This window comes from Agelaius phoeniceus, chromosome 4 (genome assembly GCF_051311805.1).
Source record: "Agelaius phoeniceus isolate bAgePho1 chromosome 4, bAgePho1.hap1, whole genome shotgun sequence".
Taxonomy (NCBI): domain Eukaryota; kingdom Metazoa; phylum Chordata; class Aves; order Passeriformes; family Icteridae; genus Agelaius; species Agelaius phoeniceus.
This window is the reverse complement of record NC_135268.1, coordinates 68,895,877-68,906,934: the sequence shown is the minus strand read 5'-3', so window position 1 is coordinate 68,906,934 and position 11,058 is coordinate 68,895,877. Positions and strand designations below refer to the sequence as shown.

The 11,058-nt window shown below is 48.7% G+C and overlaps 1 protein-coding gene across 1 annotated transcript; it reads right to left on the bottom strand.

Annotated features, from left to right (window-relative positions):
- Positions 1–5,796: 5,796 nt before the first annotated feature.
- LOC143693856 (uncharacterized) lies at positions 5,797–10,678 on the bottom strand. Its single transcript, XM_077176609.1, has one exon. The coding sequence runs from the start codon at positions 9,807–9,809 to the stop codon at positions 7,185–7,187; it is 2,625 nt and encodes an 874-aa protein (XP_077032724.1). The 5' UTR covers positions 9,810–10,678; the 3' UTR covers positions 5,797–7,184.
- Between the last annotated feature and the right edge of the window lie 380 nt (positions 10,679–11,058).

Here is an 11,058-nt window from a genome sequence, read left to right as displayed (position 1 = left end):
TTCCTTAGAATTAAGGAGGAAACAGTTCCCAGCAGTGTTCCTAACACTAACCTAACAAGAGTTGAAATGAAGTTGTTTTCCCCAAAGCTAAGTGCTAGATGTTTCCAAACCATTTGCATTATAAATTCAAGCTCCAAAAGCGGAGCCACAGTTATCAATAATATCATGATGTGTGAGAAACACATTGGCTGTGATACCTCTTGCATTTAGGTATGCTTTTTCCCCTCAAAATGTTTCTTTTGGAATTGTATCATGTCAGTCTATGTGTGTAGCTTCTTTAGGTGATGGAGGATGCTGGAAGGTCTCCCTGGAGCCTGTTCCAAGCTGAACATCCTCAGCTCTCTCATCCTGTCTCCACAGCAGAGGAGCTCCAGCACTCTGAGCATCTTCTCCTCTGGATTCACTTCAGCAGATCCACATCTTTCTTATGCTGGGGGCATAGCCAGCTGCTGTGCTTAAAAAAACCACAACAAATGACTCTGCCTTGTTCAGCTGCACCCCACTAATGCCCCCTCTCTTGCTCTGCACTCCCCACGTTGCTGCAGCACAGGAAACTCCATTTCTGCCTGGACAAATGAGTCACTCAGGCTGGGCAAAGTGGTGTGTCACCACTGAACATGACACTTCTCAGCAGCTTGCAACATTTGGCTCTTTTTCCCACTTCTTAGAGGCCAATAGAAGTTTTGGTGCTGCAGTTTCATGCAAGTTCAGATCAGGGCACCGTGGGCTCAGCTTTTGTGGGTTTCTCTCGGGCAGCACCTGGGCTCCACTTCAGGAGCAGCATCTGGGCATGCACTGAGGTCCCTGGGCCCTAAACTCATGTCAGTGGTGCTCGTGGTGCAGAGAGCTCAGAGCCCCTTGGGAAGGCACCTTTTTCACCTGTGTTGTGTGAACTGTTCAAATTTGAGTGTACACCAGCAGCTTCTCCACATGTGAGCTCCATCCCTGCTCCGTGCTGTCCGGAGCAGGATAACTGGGAAGCTGATGTGAAATCAGCACCCTGAAAATAGAGTTGTATCCTGAAAAACAGCATCAGATCCCATCAGATTTAAATAAATTCTGCATTTTGGAGCTGTCTGTGAATGGTCAGCAACTTGGCATTGCTGGCATTTGAGCCTGTTCAAGCATTTACAGTTCTGTGATATTTTTTGAAAACTCTTGGGATGAATGTCTCTCCTCTGCTCAGTTATTCCATGTCACTCTCTGAGGGTATCCCAGCCTAAAGAAGGAGATGGACCCATTTCCTTAGAATTGCCCTTAACTTGAGAGGATTTTATGAAAGTGGCTCTGCTTTCAGAAAATTCCCTCTCAAATCAGATAGAGAAGGTGATGCCAGCTGTTCACTGCCTGCCTTCAGGTTTGTTTAAGGCTCTTTTTAATCTCTTATTTGGTTTGTTGTTTTTTTTTTTTTTTCTGAGCTCAACAAGTGCAGAAATCTGACCGCATGTGCTTGGGGGTGTCTGTGGTGGAGGAGTTGTGGCAGCAGCCCCAGCAGAGCCAGCCCCTGCCTGCCCTGCCCTGTGAGCAGGGGGCTGCACAGCCTGCCTTTCATCTCTGCACCCTGCTCCAAGCAGCAGCTGCTGAAGGAAAGGAGCTGAGCAGCCCCCAGAAGCTGGTGTCCATCTCTGCCTTACTCTGTGGCATTATCTGCTGCCCAACACCCATCTCACAGCTCCCTGCTGCCCAGCACCCATCTCACAGCTCCCTGCCCATCTCACAGCTCCCTCACCTCCTGGTGTGATTGTACTGCTCTGGCAGCTCACTGGGTTAGGATTACAGATGAGGTTTCTGATGAAGTGTGAAGGAAGTGGGGACGCACACACCACTGCTGTTGTGGTGGTGCTTTCTTGTTCACTGGTGGGTGGGCTGTTAGAACAAATGAACCTTTGTTTCTTTCTCTTTTTTTAGCAATTTTCAATAGACTTTCTGATGCCATTTGCTTAGGCAAGCATAGGCAAGCAGGCCAAAGCCACCAGGATCCTCTGCAGCAGGAAAATGTTGTAGCCTTACAACATTTGCTCATGGAGAGCAAGGATAACTTACAGGCTGTTAAGGTAGATATTTTCCCCCCATATCTTCTAGTCTGCACTATTTCAAGTAACTTCATGACTTCCTATTCTCTTTCCAGATACCTGTGACTCCTCTCCACTGGTGAAGATGCTGAGAGCAGCTAGAGGAAGGAGGACACTTTGATTGTCCCATGCTGTAGAAGGCCTAATTCTTAATTACACTCTTTTGTTAGCCATGCCAAATCCAACAGTCACATTAATGATAGGTATCTCTCAAAATTGGAATTTGTCTCAGTTGTGTTTTATTTTTAAGCAGATGAGTGAACCCAGAAGAATTCCCACTGCAGGATACATCTTCAGTCATTTCACTGTGACTGTGGTCACAAAGGTTTTCAGGATGAAGAAGAGACGAGAATGTTGACTCCATGATCAGAAGGCTTGATTTATTATTTTATGATATATGTCACATTAAGAGTATACTAAAAAGCAATAGAAAGGAAAAGGTTTCTTCAGAAGCTAGCTAAGCTAAGAATAGAAAAGAATGAATAACAAAGATCTGTGTTTCAGACAGAGCAAGAGCCAGCTCTGCCATGAGTGGTCAGGAAATCCCAACATCCACAGGAGACCAATCACAGGTCTACCTGTTGCATTGCACAGCAGCAGATAACCATTGTTTACTTTTGGTTGCTGAAACTGCAGCTTCTCACAAGGAAAAATCCTAAGAAAGGATTTTTCATGAAAGATGTCTGCGACAATTTCACCACTCCTAAGAGTAAACTAACTCCCTGCTGAGTTATTCATGACCCTTCTCAGCCAGGCTGATGTAGATCTGATCACTTCCTGAGGCTCTAGTGAGGAATAAAGCAAGCATCTCCCTTCATGCTGAGTGCTGGCACATCACAGAATTTCTCTGAGACTCTATGAAAGAATACAAAATCAACACAAACCATCATCTGTCCCACATCCCAGATAAGCTACCCAGCATTTTAGCTCTCAAACCAATTCTCCTTATCGTGCCTCTCAGTCCTGATGCTCTTCCTTATTCCTCTGCCTAGAGCTCATTTCTTCCATCATGCCCATAAACTGTGATCAGCCAGGTTATATCACTGCCCTTTTATCACCGTCCCTGGGGCTTTCTCACTCCTGAAAGATGATCTGGAGTGACAGTCACACTTGAAAAGCAAGAAAAATGGTGTTACGGAGGGTGGAAAGCAGCTGGTGCAGGAAGGGGTGAAAGTTGGAGATGGGAAAGAGGGAAGAGAGAGAAGGAAAAAGAGCCATGGCCAAGCCTCAAGTCTGAAAAGCAAAGTTAACACCAGAGGGTGACTGTGGTTAAAATGCTGATGGTGGGTTTGAGAGGCAGCTCTGACAGAGAAATCTGCCCAAAGAGGTATGAAATTAACCTTGATGGTCTTTAGGGTTTCGCAGGCAGAACCCCCCCAAAGCTCCAAGCTTTGTTGAACATTTTTGTGAAAATACAATGCTGTAATTTGTTTGGGGATGGAAAATCAAAGTCTGAGCTTTTTCTGAGCCATGTGCTCAGGTACAAGCGCAGCCAGGGAAGGACCCAGGTGCAAATCCCTTCTGCCCTTGGTTGAGAGGAGCCCATGTGGGAGGTTTGGGTTCAGGGCATCTGCCAGGTCCTTTCCCCAGGGCTGGCTCTGCAGATGGCCCCATGCAGCCATGATCTGGTATCTCAGACATCTCCACTCACCTGGGCTTTGGAGGGGGTGCAGACTCTGTGTCTGCTCAAATGGAGTGAGGAGCTGCTGTGGCACCTGTGTGTGGCTGCAGGCCACCTTGCAAAGCCACCAAGATCCTCTGCAGCAGGAAATGTCCATCACACCAGGTACACAAGAGAAATAAGAGAAGTTTCTCTGCAGCCTCCTGAGATATATCCAGAGATCAGCACTTAACTTGTCTTAAATTATGTGTTTGGTACATTTCTGTCCCTTATGGGCATTTTTTTAAGACTCCTAAGAGGACCCCAGCAGGTCTGAAGTTCCACCAAGGCTTCTTTTTACAAAGCTTTATTCAGGTTGAGTCAAAACTGCTTCTCAGCAGCACGTTAAGCCCTAATTTCAGAATTTAATCTGAATTATTGCTATGGGGCCAGGTCAGTGGGGCTAGTGACCTGCTCACAGCCTGACACAGAGGCAGCCAGGCTGGGCTAGAGCTGAAAACCACCTCTTTGATGTGCCTAGCTGGAGCTGAGGGAAGCCAGAGCACAGTGGATGGATGGGGGGCTTCCACAGGCCACTGCTCACAGAGTCCACTCTGCCCCAAAGCAGAGAGGATAGGGACAAAAAGAGCAGGGAATAAATCCAGTTGTGTTACCCACTTGACTCAGAAGCGCAGGCAGGTTTGGGTAGAATCTTTTCTGGCATCTACTGAAACTGCAGGAAGAGCAGACAGATCCTGAAGTCCTGTCCGTGTCACAGCCACAGCAGTGGTGCTGCTGCTGTGAAAACAGCCCTCCTTGGTTTGTGGTGATAAACAAATGGTAGTTAAGGGGGGAAACTTCATCATTTTTCTGAACTTTCCCAACCCACATGCACACATGAGCTGGCTGTGCAGAGGGAGCAGCTCAGTGCAGCTGCAGAGGATGCACGTGCAGGGCTCTGTGCTCAGCCAAAAGCTGTGTGTAGCTGTAGGAACCCTTTCCCTATGGCTATACCATCATCCCAGGGCTGATCCCAGCTGGGCCACACTCACAGTGCATGTGTGGGATTGAAAATGGATAATGGGAAGTGGATAATGGGAATTTTCTGTGGTGTAAGGGGTAAAGGTTCTGTGTAAAAGAGTAATTATTCCTTGGAAAATTAGTTCTCGTGAAACATGTGAGGTCTTAGCAGGTAAGAAGGTGCTTGAACCAAAATAACTCTGTGTTTTCTGTGAGGCTTTATGATGGGGAAACTGAAGGGAGCAGCAAAGCATAGAGGGGATCAGACCATGGCCCTTTCCCAGCCAGGTGAGAGGGGTGAAGGGAGAGTTCAAACTCCCATCCCAATTGTGAAAGGGGTGTATTTTCAGTTATTGGAGGGAAAGAAATGGATTTCTGTGGATTTAGACCATTATTTATATATTTATATCTTCATGAGCTTCATATTTTTAAGGGGAAGTGTCTTTATGAAAGCTTTGCATTTCTTTAAAACACCTGTGCTGCAGCACCATGATATTTCTTTGCATTTCTCAGCCTGGTGATTGTGAAAAGTGAGTTTTAAATTAATTTCTCAGTTTGCACTTGGTTTCTGCTAGGTTAAAGGACTTTATCTATTTACTTCAACCTAAATTGCAAACAGTTTTTTTGTCTTTGTAACCCCCCCACTCCCTGCCCCATTCTCAGAGTGCAGCACCTCTGAGATTAAATTGAACATGGCCTGCAAATGAGGTAGTTAATCTAATTCTTGAAATTTCCCATGTTTTAAAATTGTTTGAGACCCTCTATGTGTATTTTGAGGCTCTTTCTGTATTCAGAGGCAGGGGAGAGATGCAGGTGAGGAGGGGCAGAGTGAGAGAGGGGAGTGAGTTTGTGCATCAGCTGAGAGCCCCATCCTGCAGCCCAAGGCTGAAATCTTTGTGTTTGAGTGAATATTCTGCAGACAAGAAAGCAAGTGAGAGATCTGGACTTATAAAAGAGGGGGAAAACCCACTTTTTTTTTTTTTCTTTTAACCAGGATTCCTCTTTCCCAGGTTAGCCAAGGGTACAAGCCTGGGTAGTGAGTGAGAGGCAGAGATTGAACAGACAGCCCACTCTCTAACAGACAGATTTATTGACTACATGCACAACTAAGCAAAGCAAAGCAGTGAAGTCCAGGCTCCAAAAACAAGATCTCACCAATCCGCTGGCCAGGCGTGCTGGGAGTCTTGGGAACCTGGGGGTGGTGCTGCAAAGGTCCATGTGGATTCAGCTCCTTAAAGTCCATGGTGACAACATGGTCTTCTGTTCTGCTCATCTTTTACCATCTCTCCAAGTCTTTGCACCCCTGCTGTCTTCCATGGGTGCTTTTCCAAGCTCAGGTGTGACATTTCCTTCTCTTTCCTTCCAAAGACAGTTGGAACTCAGGACATCCCTCTGGGTGTCCAGAGTAGCCAGGACCCCTGCCAGGGGGCTCAGGGACCCTGGCACACAGCCCAGAACACCTGTGGGTTTGATTATGACCCGTGGAGCAAATTACCAGCTTTGTATGAAGACCTGAAAGCCACAGAAGTTTAAGTAGTGTAATAATAAAATTATCACTAGGTTAAAAAGTAGATTTTGGGGTTTTTAGAATAGGGGTTTTGGGGACAAGATGCAAGGACTTGGGTGTGTCCAGCCTTTGTTCTTCTTCTTCTTTACCTCCACCTTCTGCTGTGATGTTGGCACTTTTAGATTGGTCTAGAGTAGAAGCTCACTGTCTAACATAGGTGACAGGTATTGGGCAGTAATTGTAAACATGTTGTACATAGTTTTTAGTATAAAGACATAACACTGCCCCGGGGGCAGGCAGTGTGCCTGGAACTGTCCTGCTGGATGGACCTCAGCAAGGCAGGAGAAAAATTTTTATAGATAAGATACAATAAACAACTCTGAGACCAAGAACTGAAGAACTCCAACTCATTCTTCGAATGTGAGGGCCGAAACAGAGACTGTTCCCGTGTCTCGGGGCTGCAATAAACCGCAACCTTCCGAGAGTGTCCTTGGCTTTCCTTACCCCTAGCTCCCTGGTTTAAGGACTCTTAAATCACACAAGAGCAGCTTCTTAACATTACTATTTGGGGATGGGAAGTTCAAAAACAAGCTACTTATGCTAACTTTTGCTTCTTTACTATGAGGGTGATCAAACAATGAAACAGGTTTGCCCAGAGAAGTTGTGGAGTCTCCATCCATGGAGGTGGTCAAAGCCCAGCAGAACACAGTCCTGGGCAATCTGCTTGAGCAGGTGGGTTCAGACTAAATGAAACCTCTCAAGAGGTCCCTTCCAACCTCAGCCATTCTGTGACTCAGCCTGCAGGCTGCTTGGCCTGTCCTCCCCTCCTGGGTGGCCCTCTGGTAACAGAGAAGGCCATCCCTGTCATCAAGGTCTGGCATGGCGTGTGTCCCCACCGCTCAACGCCTACTGGGTTGCAGCCAACAGCGGAGCCAAAAGATCTTCTTGGTGGCAAACACAGAGGCCAACCCAGTCTTGCCCTTGACTATTTCAGGAGGCTCTTGGCCAGCCCTGCTCCTTTCACCTGGTTATCAAAGCAGAGCTTCACCTGCCTCATCCGGTAACAAGTGGCTACCATGGCAAAGCACACACAGATTTGCATCAGCAGGATGACTACAATGGGGTGCAGCAGCGTGTTGAAAATGCCAGTGGCCGTGGGGGACCAGCCAAAAAAAACTTCCCACCAGTGGTGCTCTCCCGCCTTCTTAATTCGTTCCATGATCTGTTTTATAACTTTACCATCGTGGTGAACCGTTATTAGGATCTTTTTAGCTTGGGCCTTGGCATTTTCTAGCAGCTGCTGCAAATCTGCATGCTCTAACATTTCTTTTACAAGTGATAAATCCATACCGATGGGGGTCGGGGTTATACTACGATACAAGGTATAGTTTCTGATTAGCAACTGGGTGGTAAACACAGGTGGTTTATACACAAAATCACAGCCTCTAATAGTAGCTACATTGCAAGCACACATATTTGAGTCGCTAAACACAGTCTGGTTATAAGCTTCATTAATCTGCACGTATTTACACGTCGTTCTGAAGCACACGCAGCCTTTCCCTACGTACACTAACATGGTTTTGTTACTGCTCTGGGGGTTGATCTCAAAGTGGCACACCCCTTCTTTGGTGTCAAAGCACACGTCACTCGCCTTAAGGGCATCATCTTCGCATATGAATCCCAGCCCCCTCTCCAAAATGCAGGCTTCCAAATCCACCGTCTCCCACCTCCCGTCAGACACCCTGGCCCACATGCGGTGCTCCAGGGGGTAGACCACAGACCCGTTGGTGTTCACCCCCAGGGCCACGATGGGGTAAACCTTTTCAATGCGAGCCTCTGCCACAGTGAGGACGTGGGCAATGACCGCGTTGAGGGCCTGGTCGTGGGTGAAGTTGACGAGCCTCCACCAGGCCTGGAGCTGCCGCTCCTTCTCTGTGGCCGCGTCCCACACGATCTTTCGGATCTCGGTGGGCAGGACGCCGTTGTCACCGTCTCTCAGGATGCCTGCAACAACACTCTGCACCCACATCTGGGCCTGGATGCAGCTAAGAGCAAGAGAGACGTTACTTTGTTCCATGCCCAGGGCTCGCAACAGCACCTGATGGTCTTTCTCACTTATTTGTTCCCAGGTGGGAAGCACCTCCGACACAAGCCACTGCCCCATCCCAAGGCTGGACAGGGATGAATTCAGGGGCTTGAGGAGGCCCTGCACGCCCGAGGTGACAGTCTCCAGCTTGTTTGCCAAGACTTCAGCATCCATGCTGTTGAGGACTCCCAGGCCAGCAGCTCCTCCTCCCAGGGCTGTGGCCAGCAGGTCCCTCCTGGCCCGTGTGGCCTGGAGGGAGCGGCTGTGGAGCCATGCCAGCCAGCCAGTGTGCAGAGTGGACAGGAAAGGGGCACAGTGTGGGCTGACAGAGGAAATGTTAACAGTGGAGAGAGACAGCACCACCTTCTTTAGTGACCGGACAGGCCCTGTCAACAGCTCCTGGATGTGATTTTTCTTAACTACGTAAGGACCTATTTTGGAAACAAAAGGGGGCAACACAGCAATGATGGCAAATTCTTTTTTAAATCCTTCGGGGCCTCCTATCCACCACCTTCCTCCGAGTTTGGGGGACATTTCTACGCTCAGGTTTCCTTGACACCACACCTGGAGGGTTATGATCAGGTGTGGGCAGCGTCCATAATCCTGATTATACCACGAAGCCTCCATATCTAATTCAGATCTATCAAGTGTTTTGGTCTCACAGAGGCAGGTCAGTGGAATGATCCACTTGTGGCTGTCAGGGGCTGTGACAGTCACGGTGGTGCCATTAATTTGCATTGGGTCAGCAACACTTTCTTGGGAGTATTTAATTTCCAGTTTTACCTGGTTGCCAATTTCAACATAACGGGGTGCATGCCAGGCCAAAAAATGGCACTTTGAGATCTTAATGGCAGCAAAGGAGGGTGCTGTGGTGCTGATCTTAAATTTAAAGGACAGCCCCACACTGTTGTGTGCCCAAAGGCAAACCACAAAGACTGGCTGGACCAAAGTAAAATTGTACCAGCAGTCCAAATTCTCCACAGCACAGATTTTGTTCTGATTCTTCTTAGTTTTTATTTCAGTGACAGAGATTTGAGTTACTCGCTGGTGAGTGGATCCGTTAATTACCCTGCACCCCACCTTTATTTGCTGTCCCACCTTTCCCAGCAGCTGTGGAAGTCTGTTTGTGCTATCCCAGCCCCACTCATTTTCCAAGTACACCTCTGCCCCATGCATAACCACTGTTGACAAATTTAAGCCTTTGTTAGAATTTAATCCCATGATTCCTGTATGTTTTATGTAAGCTTGGGACCAGGGCCAATCAGTCCCAGTTTTTGTGTGCCTCCTAAGCCTGCGCTGGGCTGTGGCCTGTGTGTCAAGGTGCCTTTCTAAGTGAGAATGAATGACATTTTTACCAAGATGCTGATGGGTCGGTTGGACACACTGGGTGCTCAGCACTATGCACATACCAGAAAGCAAAGTAAATCCTGCAATCACAAATTTGAAAGCATTTTCCCCGCAGCACAAACAGGGCTGGTGATGCCACGAAGATCGCCCTTCCCGCTGGTCACAATCGCCTTCCATTTTCCTTTATCTGCAAAACATAAGCAAGGAGGGCTCTCCAGCCCCGTTAGTTTCCCTTCCATGCTTTTAATTGTGAAGAATGGAACCACTTCTCCTGCCTTTTTGCCCCTTTTCTGATTTCTACCTGGTACACAGAGGGGCTGGCCTTGTTCACAACCCTAACAGGCCCCAGCCACTGGGGTTCCAGCACCTGGTTCTTCTCCCTAACCCCTCTGTATATGACCAGGTCCCCTGTGTTCCACTCCACGGGGCGCAGGAGCACTCCCAGCTGCTTATCCATCTTAGGGATGCTGGTCTCCTGCACTGAGGCAAGTTGGTGGTAGGTGGCTGACACCGTCCTCAGCATGTCCTGGACCCACCTGTCCATCAGCACGCGGGGCTGCATTTCATCCGGGGGCTCCCCTCCTTGCCACCAGTGCTCCAGAAACTTCGGGTCTCTTGCAGGAGGAAATTTAGTGGGGAAAAGTGTTTGAGATGCCAGAGACCCCCTCAGTGCCAGCAAGGTCAGTGGGAGCTTATGATCCCAGTCTTTCCTTTGCTGGCTCACAAGCTTCCTCAGTGCTGTCTTCAGTGGCTGGTTGGGCCCCTCTGCTGAGACTGGCTTCTGGAAATGCCCTGTGATGTGGAGCTTTTGCTTGATTCCCAGGGCCTGGCACACCCCCTTTGTGACTTCCCCAATGAAGCGCTGGCCGTGATCTGAGTGGATCTCCTTTGGGATGCCCCACTGTGAGAAGATGTGCTCTACCAGGATCTTTGCAGTTGCACTGGCTGAGTTGTTTCGAGCTGGGAATGCTTCCACCCATTTGGTGAAGATATCACTGACCACTAGGCAGTACTTATTGCCTTGGGCTGTTTGGGACAGAGGGCCAATAAACTCCATCTGCAACTTGCTCCATGGCCCAGAAACCCTCTGGTGGCCCAGGATGGCTTTGGCTGTTTTGGCATCGGGATTGTTGGCTGCACAGGTCAGGCAGTTGCTGACATACCTCTCCACATCCTCTCTCATTTCAGGCCACCACCCAGCACCCTGCAGCCTCACCATGGTCTTGTCTGTCCCCAGATGCCCCTGCTCATGAGCCAGGGCCACCAGCTCTGTCCGGACCAGCTCAGGCACCACCCAGACTGGGAAATCTGCCCCCTCCCTCCGTGCCAGGATCAGCCCTGAGACATCTTTCCACACCTTGCACCCTTTGTACTCCCTGCCCTGCGCTAACTCCCTGAGCCTGGGGTCCTGTGCCTGCAAGCCCAC